Raw genomic sequence first — 20,938 nt, 5'->3', positions numbered from 1 at the left:
TTTCTCACCTGTGATAGGAAAATAACACTGGATGTTATGGAAACATAAGATTGAGATAAGGGCTAGTACTAGTGTTTGTAATAGTCCTTGAAATGGAGAATGTTCTCAATGGTAATCTCTCCTCTTTAATAATACTAGGAAGTCTATTCCCATCCTCTGAAAAAAGGCTGATTGTGGGGACAGTGACTGATAGTGGAGGGTGGAGAGGGCATATGTGATTAGAGAATGTGCTGCAGGAGAGTTGGCCAAGACCCCTTTCTGTCTTTTTTTTTTTTTTTTTTTTTTTTTGGGTCTTTTTCCTTTTTTATCGGTACCAGGGATCAAACTCATGACTGCCTGCTTGCAAGGCAGGCGCTTATGCCGCTGAGCGCTGAGCTAAACCCCTAGGCCTCTCCCCTTTCTGTCTTGAGTCTTATACTGGCTCTCAGGCTGTGAGCCTCTGGTTATGATTCAAGTTAATGTATGCAAGAAGCTTCAGGGGACTCTTAGGAAGGGAATGTGAATCTTGAGTTAAAATTCAAAGTACTTCAGGAGAGCTCCTGCACTACTGCCTCAACCCTGAAGGAATTTTAGCAGCTGATGAGTCCCAGGAGACCTTCCCTGTGAACCAAGTGGCAGCCAGAGTAGGAGGGGTTGGCACATTGTACTTCTTATTCAGGAAACAGACGAATCGAATCATGTAAATGCAGTGAGTACACTAACAAAATAACAGAGTTCTATTTTAAAACATGGCCTAGATATAAATTTTCTATTGGAATTTCAGTAAGGAAAATATTGTTTTACTTCATATTTGAGGCAATTGGGCTTACAAATTGACAACTTGTAGAGAGGGGAATATGTAGGAAGTAAGGCGGGGAAAAGAATGACAGGGTTTATTTTGAAAAAAAATACTGTTTTAATCCATATTTGAGATAACTGGGTCTGTAAATTCAGGATCTTTTAAGATGGGAATATGCAGGAAGCAAAGCTGGGAAAGAAAATAGGGCTTATTTTGAAGGGAAAATTTAAAAAGAGGTAATGATTAGATAATTCCTTATGTCTAAGCAGAATATGATGTAGCAGAGAGGCAAAATTCATGTGGCCGGCTGAGTGCCAGTTTTGCTTTTGAATTAGCAGTACAATGTTCAAATCTTTCTCCACTGTTAAATCAGTGAAAGACTCATAATTCTTGGAAATAATGACCAATTGAGGTCATCTTAATTTTTTTTATTCATTGATGAACATAGCAAATTTTGGAACACATGATTCCCTTGAAAAGATAAAATAGCCATCAAGAGATAAAATACAGGGGAGACCGTGATAACTATCAGGAGCTAAGGAACTTCAGAAAAGTGAGGTTTGTTTATCTAGAACCATCTAGAATTGCTTTGGAGCAGAAATAGATTTTAAAAGGCATTTTGAAGACAGCATGTGCTGGATGATCAGCGGGTAGAGAAGAATTCAGGGAATGCAGGTGGCACAAGCACAGGTACAGAATCAGAAGCAGGACTGGAGACAAGACGTGCTAAGGAAATAGAACACGATGTTCTCTGGGTGGAGTTAGGGTGCTTTCAGGCAAGGAGGGAAAGATAAAGCCAGATAAGGAGTTGGAGGACAAGTAAAGTCTACAGTGCTCTCCAGGCAATCATGAGACATTTGCAAAGAGGTGTGCAATGGTAAGAGCCCAAAACAAACAGTCTTTGCAGTTTTTCCCATACCTCAGTGTCTTCTTTTTGTTAGTATAACTTAGGCTACCTGGGTTTCTATTCTGTCCTCACCATTTACTATCCAGAGGAAGTTAAGTCAATTCTTTGACCTCACCATGCACCAGTTTCCGAACCTGTCGATGAAACAATAGCCACTTTTCTAAGGTTCTTTTATAAATGAAATAAAATGATAGGTAGAAACACTTACCAGAGAGACCGGTACCAAAGCTGCTCTCACTGTGTAATAATTGCTGCTTTTACTGTTAGTATTTTCAGGCTATTTAATAAAGCTGCTTGCAGCTGTCTAACTAGGACTTTCGTACCCAAGCAGAGCCTCCTCTGACTTTTTGGATCAGGGAAGCCACCTGGTGGTTGTCATTACTATTTTTAAACTCTTGAAATTTTAAAAGGTCTTTGGCTTCCAGAGGTTTGGAACTCCTTTCCTTACATTTTAGAGTTGGGAGTACTAGGTGCCTTCTGTTTGAAGCACTTGTTTTGTATTTATGGAAACATTCTCTTGAAAATTACCTTAATTGATGTGCCAATTAAAAGCATCCAGCCTTTTGTAATGACATTTTATAATAAAAGTCTCAGTCAGTGACTGTATTTGGAGGTTTAATTGTTTTATTTACCTTAATTCTTATCTTGCTTTTAGCTGTTAAAGCCATGGATATGGGGAACGTAGAAACAGCCTGTTCTGTGGAAGCTTAGAGTTGCTGTCTGCCTCTTCCCAGCTGGCTGATCTTGTGGCCTGGGTTATATACACTGTGAGTGTGACCAAATAGGAAAGAGTGAGGAAAAATGACCCATGAAGTGATGCTGTGTATGTCTGGGAAACTTTCAAAAAAGTCAGAATAGTCACTGGATCTCTCCTTTTCCTTTGGTTTGTCTAATTAGCTTAGATCACACACTTAATGCCCAAAGCAGAAATCAAATGACCCAGGTTTCAGGATGCTTACTACTGCTAATTGTTAAAGTATTATTCATATGGCAAAACCCAGCCGCAAACAAGACATCAAAATACTTTGTCAAAATTACAAGAAAGTTAAAATCCGTTTTGTGGAAATCATTTATAATTATTGTTAGTTAAATTATTGGGATATTCATTTTCGATATAGCTTTTAAATAGTATATATAATTTAATAAGTACGCATAATGAAATATATGATACATGACCATACTATGTGTTGAGAGCTGTTCATACAGAAAGCTTTATGTGTATTTGTAATGACAATAATTCACTGAATTTCCCAACAGTCTTGTGAAATAGTAGTTATTCTCATTTCATAAATGGGGAAACTAATTTTTAGGAAATGAAGCCACTTGCTCACACAGGAAAGAGTGTTTTTTTTTTCTTTTTTTAATCCAAATTGGACATACTACAGATGGAGTTCCTATCTAGGAAAAAGATTGTCAGCAACTCTGAATGTCACCAGTGAGTAAAAGAGTAGAGGGATTTAAATTTTACTTTCCTAGGCATCAGAAATGAGGAGTTAGGGCTACAAGCTTTGGAATTTGCTTAGCTGTGTTCAGATCTCAGCTTCGTTGCTTAACCTCATTACTTACTGTTCGTCAAATTATGCAGACTTTATAGCCAGCCTTCTAATCTGTGAAATAGGAACAGTGAATACCTCTTCTTTGGAGGACTGATGGCTAATTTAGATAACACACGGAGCACAGGGACCAGTAAAAGCTCAGTAAAGATATTGTAGAAACTACTGCTATTTCCAATAGTAATTTCTTACCAGAGGCCTGGGTGGAGCGGATGCTAGCATAGAAATATAAGCAACCATCCTTCAGGATGCAGTAGTGCTGGACCCATGCATCCATGCTTCTATCCAGCTGGTGCAGAAGACCCAGGCACTCAGGCTCCTTGATAGCCAGGGGTGGGAGACTGCTGTTGTGCAGAGTAACATCTTCCCACACATGGTTCTGCAGGTGAAGCACAAAGGGTTCTCTGAGTGGTCGTCTAGCACCAAAGACCATTGACTTCCAGGGCCAGCAGCTCAGAGTCTGTTTAGCTTTCAGGGGGTCGCTGCCCTGAATGGCCCTGTACCTAAGACAGTTTGAAGACTTGAGCAATGAGTTCAGAAAACATAATGTCTCCATTGTCCATAGAGAACTTTTCTCCTTTTTCAAACTCATGGGCATCTCTTCTCTTTGACTTCTATAAGGAGGAAATCAAATGACTATCAGCCAAAGAACAGAGTGTCCTGTATAGAGAAAAGAAATGGACATAGACACCTCAGCAAAGACTGTTTTTACCATCCGTGTCTGTCAGTGCCAGGCCTGACTGCCTCCGTGGCGGAACTGTCCTCCTAGGCCTGTTCCTGGTAAGTCACCGTGAGTAACAGCAGCTCCCAGCTCCTGCCTTTCTTTATGTGGGGCTCCCATTTGTCCAATGAACGAGTTAAATGCCCCAGGCCAGCCCTGACTTGAGGCTCTCATGGTCAGTGATGTGGAAGGCTGATGATAAATGGAGCTCCCGTACCCTGGAAGGCAGCCCTCAGCTCCGGGCCTGGGAGACAGGCTCTTTCTGAGACTGAAGCACGGAGCTTTATCTCTTTATCAGAGCACCCTATTCCCGCTTGCCATTTTTTTTCTGCTTTGTTTGGTTTTATTTTTGACCTTTGACTTAAGAAGGAGTAGGAAAGATTTCAGACTGCAGAGCTTGCTATATTCTTGGCTGTGAAGTGGAAGCCTGCTGGGAGTTGGGTGTGCATTTTTTCACTTTGCTACAGACTGAGTGCATTAGCAGAGCAATACTTTTTAAAAACACCCAGGCTCATTATTAACATGATGCACCGGGGAGGTGGGAGAGTGCACTGAGTGTTGTGCTGCACATCAAATACAAAAGTCTTGGTGCTTGTCATAGGCTGATGCATGTGATCGTTTTGAAAGGACAGTTACGAGGCAAGGTACATTCATACTCAAATAATCTGGATTTTTTTTCAAACGTATAAGGGCCAAATTATGTAGAGAAGATAATTAAAAGTGAAAAACTTTTGCTTCTATGCCATTTTGTGAGGAAACAAGCATATGTAAGGAAAGCCTACAACCTCATTAAAAATCATATCCATAGTATAAAAATGAAACAATTGGGTATGAAAACAATATTCTTCCTAACATATTGTATAGCACAAACTCAGAAAGAGAGCTATCAAATGGCATAGGCCCAGAAATGATGACTTGATATTATGCAATTATCTATCAGTTTGTAGGTAAATGTTAAATGAAGAACTACGTTGACCCAAAGTTGGTAATAAGAATGGAAAGGGATTGTGAAAGTTGTCCTGATACGTCTACAGTATAAAGATATGAGCATAAAGCACTGTAAATCTGAATGTAATGTGCTCATTCTCTAATGAACTGCTCAGCCAACTGCACCATCCACAGATATCCTTGAGATCTTATGTTTTGCAAGCGAAAAGAAAACAGCAACATTGTTTTATCATCATGAAAATGGTTAGACTGCTCCGTGTGAAGCAGAAATTTTATCCCAGTTTTAAACTTTTCGCTGAGTCTCACTGGAAGAGATGTCATACAACCCCACAACGCCCAAATAAAAACCATATACTAGTGTAGGCTTCCCTGCAGGATATACATAGAAAATCTTGTTGACTTAAAATCTCCTTCCCTGGCTTTCAGAACAGATCTGAGAAGCCCAGGGTGAGCTCCATGCATCACACTTGTTTCTTCCCCCATCTGAAAAAGAAAAGGTGGAATGAAAGCAGAGATAATCGTCAAGGTAACCTTACCTGGTGGATGGGGTGGGCTGCTCTGTCCATGGCTTCCAGCCACCTGAAAGACAGGAAGATGAAAGGAGACCGGGTGAGTGTGATCCGGAGGGGCTTACTCTTGCTGAAGCTATGGGTTAGACAGTCCTGAGACTCAGGTGGACGTCTCTGCTCCAAATTCTTGAGTGAAGAATGATGCATTCTTGCAAAATTAGAGTTACTATGTGGCAAAGCTTCACCTACACCTGGTATATTTTTTAAAAAATTACTGATGGACACTTGGGCAGCAGATAAACAGATAAAGAAGATGTAGTACTCACCATGAAGTACTGTTCTCTCATAAAGAAACACTGGGATCATTTGCAGGACAATGGATGTGCCTTGAGGCCATAATGTTAAATGGAGTAAATCAGGCACACAGGCCTAAAGATCACAGAGATTCTCTTACATGAGGAACCCAGAGTAAAAATGAAGAGCAAAATGAAAGGCAATAGAAAGTAAGGGAATAAATCTTTCTCAAAGGGGAGGAGATGAAGCGATGGAGGGATGAGGGATGGAAGAGATATGGAATTTGGATGCATTACATACATATACCCACAAATAATGTAAATATTATGTATTAATAAAGTAAATATTATGTACTAATAAAGTAAAAAAATGCTTATAAATGTTATACTTCTCCTTTACTATAATTTAATTACTTTATTTTACCAAGGTATAGAATTTACTAACATCAGCAGGGCCGAAAACAATTGCTATAAGAACTGTAAAGCACTGACCTTAAAATATGGAAGTACAGATTAATGGTCACTGCCATGAGTTCTTGCCCTAAGTCACACCGGCTACTTTTCGAATGCCTTTGGTCCCTTCTTAAAGACTGAATTTTCTTTATCTTACCTCAGCCAGGCACCTGCCACCCCATTCTATCTTGCCTGTCCTTTTCAGTTTTCTTTTAAATTCTCTAACTTCCAATCAAATCACACCATTTGCTGTTTGCCCCAAAGCTTGATTTATTTCCTCTGCCCCCTTATGATCCATTTCTTCTTTTGTATGCTTATCCAATCTCATGCTATGACTCTCAGAATAACTACCTTGCCCTACATCCAAAACCCCTGTCTCCTTATTCTCAATTCCTGTGTCACTTTGTCTACTCTCTTAAACACATCTCAACTCTTATTTTGCACTCAAAACATCAGAACAAAGGCTTTATCTTCTTAGAGCAAAGTTTTATCTTTAAGGTAAGGGTAGCTCTTCATCATACTGATAATTCATGAAAACTTTAAGTATATTTCAATTATACAAAAATGTTTTGTGCATGCACTGAAATACTTTTTGGTGTCATCGTATTTCCTTGCTTACCTTTAAAGCAATATGCATTTGAATACATTGTTTTCTATACATACAGACGGTATATTGTTTACCTCAGAACTTTCAGGCCTGTTACATCTTTGAACATTGGAGCTGGGTTCAAGTTTTTTGAAAGCAATATGCTACATCTACTAAACACTGGTGACCAATTACTTTTATGTCATTGACTTTCCCCCCACTCAATCACACTCTCATTCCAAATTTGCAGTACTTTCTCTAGTTTCCAACTGACTTGTTGGATTGACCAGTGATTCCCATTCTGTTTGGTAGACACATTGAGTAATGGCAGAGGTTGCTATGGTCAAAGTTCATAGCCCACTGTCTTAGGATGCATGCATATTTTTTCCTCTTCACTTGGGCTATGTGCTCACAAAGTGTCAACTGAATTCATTTCCCTTCAAAGCTTCTCTCCCTGCCACTCACCCCTCACTCTGGTGAACTAAGTTGCAATCTTGCTACAATATTTTTATACCAAAGACTATCTGTCAAATTATCCTAAAATATGTAAATCTGGCAAGGGGACATTACATGTGTACTATAGCAGTGTTGAGCATTTTTAGAAAACATGGAAATAAAGCTATTGAGTTAGAAGAATAAACTTGTATTTTTAAAAATTCAGTTCGAAAAAAAAACCTTAAAGGAATAATGAAGAACCAAATTCTACCTAAGGAAAAAACCAATTTATTGGCTCGTATAACAAATCTGCCATTTCCTTTCCTGCCTCTAACCCCAAGAATCTGCAAGACTGTTGCTAAAGAAGCATTCACCCACTCAGAATGAAACTGGCGAGGTAAAAGATTAATGAATTATCATAGTGAAACTGGTAAGGTAAAAGATTAATGAATTACCTTTTCATTTCTTGGTTTGAGGTTGCACATAGGCAAAAATTTCTATTTCCAGACTGAGGGACACAGTTGAATACAAATGGTTTTCCAAAGCTGCTATCAACAGAAACTTCAGCACCTTCTAATTTTATTGCTTCTAGTGGTGGTAATTTTCCTTCATCCTGTAATTGATAAGGAAGATTTTCAGTAACTAAGCAGCTAAATGAGAAAATAAGAGAAGAAAAAAGAATTTAAGTGATTATTTTTTGGTACAATATAACATTAAGTCAAAAAGGTTTGGTGGATTACATTCTCCTTACATTTTCCATGAACTACAAGTGTTTTTTCCATCTGTAGTATTTTTCCACGTCACCACGATAACCTAATTGTTATATATTTCATTTATGCCAACTTAGAAAGGTATCATTGGTTATAGTTTTAAGTGTCATTGATTATTAATACTCACTTTTCCCATCAGAAAAAAAGAACATTGAAAGAAACTGATACCACAAAACTTACATGTTTGAAAGTGGAACAAGATCTTTAGTTAGTACTTGTATTCATCCTGTGTTTCATGTTTTTTGTATGCCAGGACCTCTTCTAAATCCTTTGCATCTATTAAGGGATACTCATGAGGTGAGTGTTCTTATTATGTTCATTTTACACACCAGGTAACTATGAATGGACAGTCTAGGGGACAGTACTGTAACTAACTGCAATATGCTTGTAAAATTAGAATCAACTTCGATGTAAATATTTATACTAATTTTATAATTGTTTCTCAAAACATTCTGTCCATGATTCATGTCTGTTCTTAAGACCTTCACTGAAATATAATTTATATAACAAGCAGTTACTCACTGCACATGTGCAGTTCAGGGAGCTTTAGTAAGTTTACAGAGTTGGGAAACCATTGCCATGATCCAGTTTTAGAACTTTCCCATTAACCTTCAAGTTTCCTTTGAGGCCATTTGAGTCAATCACTGTTGTTTCCTCTCCAGCACAAGCAACCAAAGATATGCTTTCTGCTTTACATGTTTAGCGTTTATGGACATTTAATGTAAGTGATTTCACAAAATGTTTTTTTTGTGACTGGCTTCTTAGTGTACTGCTTTCAAGTTTCTTCTATTTTGCAGCACTTATCAGTAAGTACTTGGCGCTTTTTTATCCTATTATATTCTAATGGATTCAGATGCCACATTTGGTTTACACCTGCACAAGTTGGTGACTCCCTCCACTTTGGGTGTTTATTTCCTTCTGGTTTCTGAGGTACAGTGACGTCACTCTGTGGTTCAGGCTGTCCCCTTGAAGTCCTCACCGTTTTCCTGCCTCAGTTTTCCAACTCTGAGATTACAGGTGTAGGCCACCACATCTAGGTCAGTTTTGGGCCATTTTGACCAAAACTGCTACAAACATTTGTATAGCATGTTTTTGGCATGGATTTTCATATCTCTTAGTAGATTGCTAAGACTGGAAAATTAGGGTCATATTAAATTTATTTTCAGCTATTTTCTAAGGTGGCTACACCCACTGACCTTCCCCACCAGCAGCATATTAATGTTCCAGGTTCTCCACACCTCTCCACTTTTAAGGATGGCTGTGTTTTTGGTAGCAGCGGGTACACAGTTGTGTTTCATCAGGTTTTCATTTGTCATTGGGGCTGCGTTTATTTAACAACAGGTGATGTAGTTTATCATGTAATGTGTTTATTAATTATCAAAAAATTTTTTTGGCAAAATGTCTCTTCTTTAGAGAGTTTTTGTTCTATGAGAAAAACTCTCTTCTTGAGATGGTTTTTCTATGAGAAAAAAATCTGAGCAGTCAAATGGTAAGTGAAAAGGGTTACCGGTTAGCAAAAGTAAGCTGTATTGTGCACATAGTTAGTTACCTAATAGATTCTTGTTGAGAAACAAGTGTGCACTTTTAATCTCAGTATTTTAGATGGTATATCTTACATCATCTGTTATGTATGCCTACACATGTGTGTATCACTAATATATGTCTCTAGTTAGAGGTTACTAACTAGGTAGTCAATTTATTTGAAACAGTGAAGAAAGCTATGGACTCTTTTTCCTTCCAAGCATACATGTGATTATTTATGCATGTATATAGACACATATACAAAAAATACCTTAAAACTCAGCGGGGTGGAACAGATATTTTTCAACCAAAAGTAACATCTCATAGTTACATATCAATTTAATGGCCTCTATCTTTTCTAATATTTACAATTAGCTTATCAAGTAGGAAGCCAATAATACTGGAGGGGATACTGAGGCTCAGTGAGACGTCCAAGGATTTCATGGAGAAGGAGAGAGAGAGAGAGAGAGAGAGAGAGAGAGAGAGAGAGAGAGAGAGAGAACTTCTATTCTGGTTTTCTGATTTTGTTGTTCCACACTACAAAATAAATTTGGGATTTGAGGAACTGTTGGTTCTTGAAGTTGGCAGTTGATGGCTATGGTATTCAACATTCAAGATTCAGAGTAGCTTGATATTATCAACATTCCTAGAGTAGAGATGTAAAATTTAGAATTCTTATCTGTCTTTTAGTAAATATTGGGAAGGTAGAACATTGTAGAATAATTGTAACCAAAATATGACATTAAAAGCAAAAAGAATATATTTTCATTTGATTTTAATAAGCAAAATGATTTTATAGACTTACACATGGTGGCTAATTATCTCATTTTCCCAGAAACATCTTAAAGACAAAAAGAAACAGAGAACTATAAGATCAAGAGATTTTATTCTGTTGGTAAGTGAGATGTGTGATCATTTGCTAAGAGCAAATACCTGCTAGGTCTGCATTCTGAGGACTCACTATGTGGATAAGACACATGCTGGTCCAGTAGCAGTGCTGGAAGGCCACTCTGGGGATGACAGTACAGTATTCTACATCCTTTTCTGTAAGGGAACTCTAAGGAGTTCACACATACAGCACATAACACACAAACAGGAATAGTGTTTGTCACACAAATACTGCTCAAATCTGTTCAAGTTGCATCTGTTTGAGAAGACTGAATGGTTGCTGAGTGGACTGGAGCTAAAAAAAAATGAGGGTTATTATCTTTTTAACAGTCTCCAGCGTGGCCCAGATTCCATTTTTACTGATCTCAGCTGCTGCCCCGTTGCCTGTGGTGGCCCAGGGAGCAGCTGCAGTAAACCGTGGCCACGGAGCCTGTGCAGCTGGCGGGGTGCTCTGGCAATGGTGCTTATGCATCCAGCCTTTTCCTCTCAGTGCCACCAGTCCAGGCGCCTTCACACTGCACTCATGTGGAGAGGCAGAGGGTGGAAAGGATTCTTCACTTAGTGCGATCCTAATGATGTCTGGAGTAGTCCCATTTCCCAATCCAGTGTTTCCCAGAGATAAGGAACAACAAGAATCCTTCTTGTTATTTTCCTGCCATGGCCTCGGAGCCTTAATTCCTCTCTTTAGCAAAACTCAATCCCTTGGTTTGACAGTGATTCTTAAAGTGGTTTCCTTTGATTCTCTCTCCACAGCTCTGCCAAATTCTCTCATGTCAGTGCTGAGAAAAATGACAATTTCTTCAAGACTGGATTTCCTGCAGATTTGCATTCTCCTGTCCATGGTACGGAAATTTTCTAGCTCCCTTTCAGTCTTCCCAAGCCAATTCCTAGATCCAGCTGCTTCGTGTGTGCAGGGCAGATTAAAATGGCAAGGATGCCGAAGGGATTTGTGAAGGAGCCTCTCAGTGATATTCAGGAGCTGTGTATGCCAGATGGCACTGGATAATGTTGACACTGTCAATCCCGGAAACATTTCAACAGAAATAATAGCAAAGGTCAGGATGCTCAGAAGTGGCAACAGTGAGCAATAACAACGACAAAAACTCAACCCATTGTGAATCCACTTCTAAGTTAATTATTTCTGTAGAGAACAACACAGACAAGGACAGTCGTGCCTTTCAGCAACCGGGTTTGAGTTTTGAATCATGTGCTTCAGTCAAAATTTTGTTGGAACATGCTAAAAAGTTTCTGTTGCTGCTAGGCTTTCTAGTCTAAAACAAGGGAAATCCTGGGGCACCATTCTACTCTATTTCATTTTATCTGAGAACGGCAATGAAAATCCACAAACTAAGGAGGTAGAGGAAGATATTTTTAGGCATGAGAACAAGTGAATTCTCAGTGGGAGAAAACAGAGTCAAGATAAATTTGTAGGGAAATAGAGCTTGTCCTAAAGCAAAATACTGCATCAAAGGGTGCATGAAATACACAGGTAGGAAACTGAGCTGAAAGCGGAGAGTTTGAAGCAAAATTGAGAAATGAGTGTCCCTCAGAGCCTGATTAGAGATGCTGAGAGCCCCTCAACAATAGGCAGCAGTTTGCAGTCACCCTTTCACTGTTCAGTAAGTGACCAGCAGATGGAAAGCATGTACTGCTTTGATGTTCAAACAAAAGAATTCACATCCTAAGCGGTGTGAGATCTCATCTCATTGCTCAGACTGGCATACAACTTAAAATTTAAGAACTGTTTGTTTCTGTAACACCTTTGATCATGGGCAAACAAATCCTGAGAAAGGGAAACCACTATTAAGAGAGGAGCATTGTATTACTTATTTTAGATGGGTTGTAGTACCAGATAAGCTAGGGTTTGAGTCATCACTGCAGTACTTACTAAGTCAATATGACCTTGGGCATGTGACTTATTTCTCTAGGTCTCAGGTTTTTTACCTATAAAATGCTAGTAGGATTGATTTAATTCATAACTGTTGTAGAAATGTTAGTTTCTGTTATTATACAGACGTTTGATGAAAGTGAGACTCCAGAAAAGTAGTTCACAAGAAGCTTTAATAATGAGTAGTAGAGTGCTTTTATTGAAATGATTTTTTTTTTTTTTGGTCTAAAAATTACAAGCCAGCAGAGCTTAATCTCTCTGGATTTCAATTTATTCATTTGTAAAGTGAGGATCACAGCATCTTCCTTTGTGAGGATGAGAGGAAACCATCTATGTAAAGTGTGTGGCACATACGGTTGTTCTGTAGCTGCTATTTCTTTCCTACATCTGAAATCCCTGGGGTCAGCCTAGGGTGAAAGTGGGATTGTGGAAGACAGCAGAGTGGAGGAAAGCTGACCTCCTGTTTTGAAGGGAGTCCTAATGAGCCGAGTTTGTCTCCTGTTGGTGGATTTCTGCATTTCCCAAGGCAGGGCTGTTGAATGCTTAGCCCCACCCCATACGCAGAGGTTTGAAGGATTCAGTAATGATCTCTGGCTGAACTGGTACTGAGAAGCTCTCATCACCCACAGACAGAGGCCCAGTGCTCTGCAGAAAGCCAGGCTTGGCCTACTGAGTTTTGCTTCCTCCGGGATCACATCTGAGGGTCTCCCCTTCAGTCTTTGCCCTTCCCATGCCTGATTTAACAACCTGAGTGTTGGTGAATTTCTCTCTCCTCACTTCCCTCTCTCTCCTTTGCTTCCGTCAGTCTTGCAGAATGAGTGTTCCATCTGCCAGACATTGCTCGTGCCAAGCCTTCAGTTCCACCTAGACTTTAAACTTACACTGATTTTCTGGTCCCTCCCCCCATTCACTTCCTTCTTTGTGTGTGCTCAGGAAATGCCCTAGCCCTAGCCCAGGTGTCTCACTTTGGGCAGCAATTCCTCAGCCCACTTTCTCTGTCATGTTCTTAGAGCCCTGGATTTTTCCCAAGTTGAGCATGTCCATTATTACATGCGGGCCTAGTCCAGCCTATTCTGTCCCTTATTGTGGAAAAGGTGACCCGGTCTGTGCTCTGGCGCTGGAGACTCAGATGTTTATCTACGCACCTGATGGTTTACTCAGCACTTCCTTCCACGCTCCTTCTATTCTTTTTCAGGTTTCTCTCCCTACCTTTTCCCTGTTGTGAGTCAGAATATAACTTGGAAGAGAAATCTGCTTTTTCCTTGGCATCTCATGCCTGTGTCCCAGTTTAACCAGAGGCAAGTGCTGAATCCTGCAGATCTGAGCCTGGGGCAGAGCTAAGCATCTAATAAGCACTGCCACCTACATGAGAGGAATCTGGGGATGGGAGCCAACCTGTCAGATCCAGGGACTGAGCTTCTCCAAATGAGACCTTTAACTGTTTATTCTGGCAGATCTGTGAACACCCACCCGAGAACTGCTCCTCTCGCACTGCTTGCCGTGCCAGTTGCTAATCTATTGCCTCTAAACTTTAGATTCACACTCTATTGCCTGATCATTGAAAACACATTTAGATCTTTTAAATATTTTTGCTTTTCCAGCTGGCATGAAGTACAGAGCACAAGAGGGTGCTGCAGGCAGAAAGGGCTTTTCCTGACTCCTGTGGATGCTCAAAGGGAGCCTGGAGCACACTGCACCGTCCACGTCCACATTCTTCAGCCCCGTGGTGTCTCCCGCAGTGCTAAGCACTTGCAGTCACCCCAGCATTTTCTCTCTCTCAGTTTGGGCATTGGTGGCATAGTGAGTAGGGAGCCAAAAAGTGTAGACCTGTCCTGTAGCCCCAATTTCTGCTGTGTGTACCCTTTCCTCTACTCTGGGAGATTGGATATACCGGAAGCTGGCCTTCCTAACTTAAGAGATGCTCAACATATACAAAGTTATTGATGAGGGAGGTTTCTCCTAGTTCCAGTAGCACCCACCATAGTCTCCCAATACCCCCTAGTGCACCTGACTTCCTCTGCATGCTCAGGCATCAGGCTCAGCCCTCCTCTACCCTTGGTGTGCTTGGAGCCTGACCGGACGCAGACAATACACTCTCCGGCAAACTCTTCTTTGTCTAAGCTCAAGAAATCTGAACACCTCAGAACGTTTGAAAAAAATACTTTTACCAGCATAGTGATAAAAATAGCTTGGATTCTGAATGTTGTTTAGCTCTTCCTCAAAGAACGATTCAAATGGCAGCAGAATTACTGTTTAGCCCTGATACTTTTTCATGTCTTGAAAGATTTGTCTTGATACTCCTTTGTTGATTTTGGCAAGGAAATAAAACAGTCTATTATGAAGGTCACATTATCTGCAGTCTACAAACGAGGAAATGAGGCAAGCAAAGTTAAATAATTTGACCAGGAAAATGCACCTAATAGGTGGTAAAGTCAGGATGTGAACCAAAGTTTATCTAACCACAACATTAAACTGTCTCCACTAAATGAGATTTATTTCATGAAGGCCAAATGTACTGAATGCCACACTCGCATTAATCTTGTGGTTCAAGGATGCCATTACCTCGATTTTACGGTGGGAGAAAAAAGCTTGGAGAACTCTTTGGACCCCCCACCCCAGGTCTGCTCAGCCAGAAGCAGGATTGGGACCTGGCTCCTTACCACCTGGAGCTGGTGTTCTTCATCTTTTCTTAGGCAGACTATTTTATCTGCAGCTTACTGACTTGTGTAAGTATCAGCTCCATCTGAGCAGATTTCTGTGTTTTCCTCATAGAGTAGCAAGGACGGAGCTGGGTTCTGAGAAAATGCATTACTAAACTCTCATCAATCAAATAGACAATGGCCAATGGGTGTAATCCTGATATTTATCATGAAAATTTCTTCTGGATTAAGTCTCTGGTTGGTGTCTCGCTGGGCTTCTTAGCAATAGTACATGTTACCTGCTATGGAAGTCAGTTTTGTTAATTCTATTTTCAATATTTTCTCCATCTTCCTGGAGTTTGGTGAAGTGTACTTCTCTAGTACTTCTGGCCTTCTTATCATCACGGCTGTACTAATACAGAAGACTGGCCTTCAAGGTCAGACTGTGCAGGGCAGACACTGATGATGGACCCAGCCAAGAGGAGGCCTAATTTTATTAGGTTGCATGAAGAGATGGAAAAAGGTCCTCTAATTGCTGACTCCACCAAGACTTGGAGGGTATAGGTAAATTTAATTTGCTCTGCTCTACAGTTACATAGAAGCAGAAGAATTGAATGGGTACTAATTTTCCCTTCATTGGAAAAACATTTTGACTCTCAAAGCTAAGTGGCATTTTCTTATAAAACAGTTTAACTCAATAAGCTCTACTTTTATTCTGTTGATATAAAATTTAAAGAAATAGATCCAACTCTAGCCTTGTAGTTGAGAAACAATATTCTTTGGGATGGTAGACCTTAATTTATTAAAAATATGATTATGTAAGAATGGCTCCTTCAATTTTTTTCTACTTGCTTTGTTTTTGCGTGCTTTGTTCCAAGGATTTCACTGGCTGCTATCTATCTGTCTGTCTGTCTGTCTATTGTTTTATATGGTCCCAGAAATCCTTTTAGAATCTGTGTCACTTTTTATGCTTATTTGAGTTATGTAAATTTGAACAGTATCATCTAAGCATTAGTTACAAAATCCAAAAATAAGGTGACTATCCCAATTAAATTTAAAAACACAATAAGAATTTTGAAACATATAGGCCAATAGATTTTTGTTCACCCAATTTCCATTAATATTACTTCCTTGGCTGGTAACTTAAGTACTCATCATTTTTGGTCCAGATTAGGCTTAGATTTCATCAGCATTTAGGAATGCATTCCTTGAAATGCAATGGTCTTGTATTACCATCCCAAAGACTCTAGGACAATATATTCCTCTACGTAGTGAGTATGCAGTAAATGATCATTTGTTGGATTTGGACAGGATAAAAGGCAAGTGTGGCTGGAAAGAAAGTTAGTCTTTTGCCTTTGGAATGTGAACCTAATTTCTTTTTGACTCATACATGGAGTTTGTATTTTTAGCTCGTGTTGTTTGATAACTCATAGCTTATAATGTCTGTGTACCACTAAGAAGTTTCTTCTATTCTTTCCTCTGTTCTTCCCTCCCTCCCTCCTTCCTTTTTTCTGTCCTCATTCCAAACAATAGCATATTCATGAGAGCTTTTGTATATAACTTTTTCTTTTCAAATAATCATAAGTTAACAGGACATTGGGAATATTTGCTCCTCCATATCTATGGGGATTGGTTCCAAGATCCCCTGAGAATCATAAATTTTGTAGATTATTAAATCATATCTACAGATGTATAATATTTATATATAACTATATACAGCCTCTCATATACTTTAATCTCTATAACTTATAATACCTAATGCAATATAAATGCTATATATGTAGTTATCCTGTGCAGTTTAGGTAATACTGATTAGAAAAACAGGTTGTGCAATATTCAGTACAGACACAATTTTCCCCAAATGTATTTATCTGTGCTTGAATCTGAAGACACAGAGGACAATTTGCAACTCAGAGAATTCCCATGCACTGATCACCCAGTTTCAGTGGTGACAGCTGATATCACTTAGCAGCATGGGCAGTATGGGTGCTTTTGAGGAGCAGTAGCAGCTCACCAGGGTTAAGGGCAGATGTAATAGATGCATTCCTGCTGCCATAGTACAAGGCCTCACAGCATAATGGTGTACTCTCCATCTAGAAATTGTTTAATGATCATGTCTTCAAATCTCCGTTTTGTGAGTAGATTACAGTAGAGAGTATGCACTGTGAACTTGGAGTTTGCACTGTGGTTTCACCTCCCTACCTCTTGGGACCAATCTTGGTGTCCTGCTGCCCACTGACCATTGCTGTGCTCCTTTCTGTGGCAGGGTTCTGGTTATGGGTGCGAGAAGGCTAAGGTAGGGAGAGGCATTAGATATCTATGAGCATCTTCAATGCGAGGTAGTCTCCCACCTGTCCTAGGAGGCACAAGATGAGAAAACAAATGCAAACCACTATTTCTTATGGCACCCTTATCCATTCTTTGAGATTGAACTAAGTACTTCTCTCCTGAAGTCCTCAGACTGTGCCCCTCCCTGGCCTTCACACTGTGTCGTCTGGCTAAATTGGTCTTCCATTAGGATTTTTTTTTTAATCAGTACTGGGGATTGAACTCACAACCACCTGCTTGCAAGGCAGGTGCTTATGCTGCTGAGCTAAATCCCCAGCCTTTCCATTAGGATTTGACCGGCTAACACTGTCTTATCTGAAGCAGGTCTGCTTGAATATCTGCTCTCAGCTAACCCATTCCATTCCATTCCATTCCATTCCATTCCACTCCACTCTACCCCATTCCATTCCATTCCTGCTCTATTAATTGTATTTATCATTTTCAAAATTAACCTTGTATATTTAGGTTTCTACTGACATAATTATGACCCCTTTCAGTGAGAATAGGAACTATTTTTGTCATCTCCACTTCTGCATTCCTATGACTTAAACTGTGCCTGGTATAAAGGCAGAGCACCATTCTCCAAACCTCAGAGCACGATGCATGTCATATTTGCCTACTTGCTTTTTCTCCTTTTCTATGCTATTAAGCTTCTGAAGGCTCAGGAACGATTTTCTTACATCTGCCACAGTGCCTAGGAGCGACACAGACTTCCTTAAATAAATATATACAAATAAATGGGGCCCAGGGAGAGCTTTTTTCCCTGCTCTTACAGAACAACTGGACACAGCATTAAGCCAAAGATCAAAGCTAATTGCTGGAACAAGAAGCACATGCCATTAGCATTCACTGCGTCAATATCAAGGACAGCCTTAGAGCAATGTGCAATCAGCCAAAGGCACGCAGCGTGCCAAGCGACCTTGCCATTCTCGTTAGGCCATGGCTGGCTTTGTGGCCTGTGTAATAAAAACTTTCCCAAAATAGAGACCAGGGAGAAGGTTAACTTCTTATGAGACAGATAAGAGTAGGAACAAGAGGGCATCTTCTTACCAACTCGGGTGGCTGTGCTGTTCTTTAAGCACAAGCACTTTGGTGTCTGTTATGGGTAGAAATGGAAGTACTCACACTACAAATCATTTTGGAGAGCTAGAGAGTCTTAAAAAGATACAACAAACTATTAATTTAGAGAGTGGGTGATGGATGACACATTTGGGGCAGAAATTTGACCATTAAATGGGATTTGTGTATGTTAAAAAATATGAGTGATCTGTTCTGATTGTTCCAAGCAAGAGGATGGGAGACCTGGGCATCAGTCTAGCTAGCTTGAAATGAGGCTTCCTGAGCCCTAAGGGAGTGCAGAGGAGCAAAGGACCACCCAGCCACCAGAAGAGAGAGCGATTGTACATGGTGGGCAGAGATGTGGAGGCCAGATAGAAAGCAGAGAATTGAAATGCTCTGAAACTCATCACATGATTTCCTCTTCCCTTGCACCAGAGAGGAGCTGCTCACTGGCTGGCTCGGAGTCCCATGGCTTCTCTCCTCTGTTGACTGTGTGAAAAGTGTGGTGCCTGGAATGGTTTTATTCTTGTGGTCATTTTCTTCCCTGTTTATCTATCTGGAAACTGAATCTAAGAGAAGTAAATAGAAGGCTAAGGGAGCGGTCAGGTTCAGTGTTGGCTAACTTCGGATTCTGTAAGCTTTCTCTTATCTCTTAGCCTAACATTCTTGACTAGTTAGCATCTGAACTCTGTCCCTTAGCAGGGTGTTACCTTTTCCTTGGAAGCACTTGCAGGGCCATATTCGCTCACCTTACAGAGTGGAGATGTCACCATGTCCCTGGCCTTTCTTGAAGTTAGGATGGACACATGACAGAGGTGCTGCCAAGGTAGATGGCAAAGTAGGGGCAGGTTGAGTTTTCTTTGTCAGCTGTTGTTGCAGAAAGGTTGAATTTCAGGGTTCTAAGAACAGAGCTACTGATGCCCGCGTAGTAGGTGCAGGTCTACCAATGCTGTTTTTTGTGTGGTTGTCTGTTTGGGGATGGCTGGGGCTGACACATGTAGAAAAACACAACTCTGTAAATTGACAGAAATCATGCTGCAGGTCTAAAGACTTATTTGCTATGGTCAGTCACCACCCAAGGAAGCCCATGTAGGAAATTCTGAAGGCAAGATTCTGCAAAGCTTGTATGTAGTTTTCTCTCTGTGGAAAAAAATGCCTACATGTTCCCTTCAAATGCACCCTTTTTTAACGTACTGCCATCTTTGGCCTTGCTTTGTACTCCTTAGGGAGGTGGAACAAAGTTTGCCTTTACACTAGTTTAGTCTGGCCTGGGAGCTAGGTTATTCATCCACTGACTGTTTCTGGCTGGAAAGTAAATTATTTATTTGTCAAATCAGTTACCTAGTAAAGCAGCACTTGCTTTATAAGACTGATGTCTCTAGTGTGCCAAACAGTGCCCAGGGGTTATAGCTGCTGCCAAAACAAAGAGCGATTTAGGAGCTCAGGGAAGCTGGCAAGTTCTATGAGCTCTACGTCTGAGTACGTTTGTCTGTGCACAGTCATGCTTACGTTTGGACACGCCACTGCATCCACGTTTGGTAGCTGCATCTCTACTGCCACCCCCATCTCATCCTTGATCCTCTCCCAGCCTTTCTCCTTCGACAGCCACAGGCTCTGCACCAATTTCCAGTTGCTGCTGTAACACATTAGCTGCAAATGTAGTGGCTTCAAGCGACAGAAAAGAGCTGGTTGTAGTAATGCATGCCTGCAATCCTGGTACTCTGGGAAGCAGAGTCAGGAGGATAGGATGTCTGACCCCCACCTGGGCAAGTTAGCTACTTATTTAGATTCTATCTCAAAAAAAAAAAAAAAGCAAGTTAGAGACAAAACTAATGGTAAAGGGCCTCTGGGCACAATCTCCAGTAACACTGTGTACAGGATGAGGTAGGGGCAACAAAAATGAATTCTCCTATCATTCTGGTAGTCCAAAGTCTAAAGTTAGTTTCAGTGGGCTAACATCAAAGTGTTAACATGGACACACTCCTGCTACAGGCTTAGGGGAGGGGTTTATTCCCTTGTCTTTTCCAGCTCTACAGGCTGCCTGAATTTCCCCATCACTCAGGCTTTGCCCCTCTGTCACATTTTTCTCCCGGTCTGATGTTCCTGTCCTCCCTCTTATCAGGACCCCCAGGTAACCTTCAGCCCATTGAGACAATCCAGGATAATAGATTCATTTCAACATCTCTATCTGCGTCACACACATAAAATCTGTTTTGTCACATAAGATAACTCATTCATAGGTTCTGAGAACTGGGTTGTGGACATCTTTGACAGAGGGTGGGATGCTGTTTGCTGACCATAGGAAACATTGTCTTCCTGTTATGATCCATCAGTGACTTTCCATTGATTCTAGAACAAAATCCATACCCATCCCAGGGCCTGTAAAATGCTGCCCACTTTTCCAGGCATTTCTTTTCTTTCTTTCTTTCTTTTATTTTTTTTCAAGGCAAATAATATTTTAAGGCAACAGTTTATGAAATATCAATATTAATGCAAAAAGGATGAAGCAAATACGGAAAATTTTAAGTAAAATTAGGATCAGTGCATTTCCTTTGCTTTTCCAGGCATTTCTGAAACAACTCTTCTGCCCTGATGCTCCTGTCATACTATTCTATGATGGCTTCTCTTAAGACTGGAGATCTTTTCCGTTGGTAGTGTTAGA

The 20,938-nt window shown here is 40.4% G+C and overlaps 1 protein-coding gene and 1 long non-coding RNA gene across 3 annotated transcripts in view; one reads left to right on the top strand and one right to left on the bottom strand.

Moving 5' to 3' along the window:
• The window catches only part of LOC134475305 (uncharacterized), a 44,747-nt gene extending 29,033 nt beyond the window's left edge, over nt 1-15,714 (top strand). The window contains exons 8-11 of the long non-coding RNA XR_010046453.1: nt 3,860-4,018; nt 5,334-8,250; nt 11,116-11,204; nt 13,852-15,714. This is a non-coding gene — a long non-coding RNA (uncharacterized LOC134475305). The remainder of the gene's footprint in view (nt 1-3,859; nt 4,019-5,333; nt 8,251-11,115; nt 11,205-13,851) is intronic.
• Nucleotides 1-20,938, bottom strand: part of LOC100715200 (uncharacterized) — a 109,256-nt gene that overhangs the window by 7,317 nt on the left and 81,001 nt on the right. The window contains exons 9-12 of one of the 2 annotated variants that reach the window (XM_063245489.1): nt 7,639-7,796; nt 5,444-5,486; nt 3,431-3,617; nt 2,318-2,450 (exon numbers count right to left, since the gene is read on the bottom strand). In XM_063245489.1, the coding sequence (XP_063101559.1) occupies nt 2,344-2,450; nt 3,431-3,617; nt 5,444-5,486; nt 7,639-7,796 (495 nt within the window). In that variant the 3' untranslated portion in view covers nt 2,318-2,343. The remainder of the gene's footprint in view (nt 1-2,317; nt 2,451-3,430; nt 3,618-5,443; nt 5,487-7,638; nt 7,797-20,938) is intronic. The other variant, XM_063245488.1, reaches the window with a different exon arrangement.

Source organism: Cavia porcellus, unplaced genomic scaffold (genome assembly GCF_034190915.1).
Source record: "Cavia porcellus strain 051 isolate PalLab524CR breed Dunkin Hartley unplaced genomic scaffold, mCavPor4.1 scaffold_2, whole genome shotgun sequence".
Taxonomy (NCBI): Eukaryota; Metazoa; Chordata; class Mammalia; order Rodentia; family Caviidae; genus Cavia; species Cavia porcellus.
Note: the sequence above shows the minus strand (reverse complement) of the source record. Positions and strands in the feature narration are given on the sequence as shown.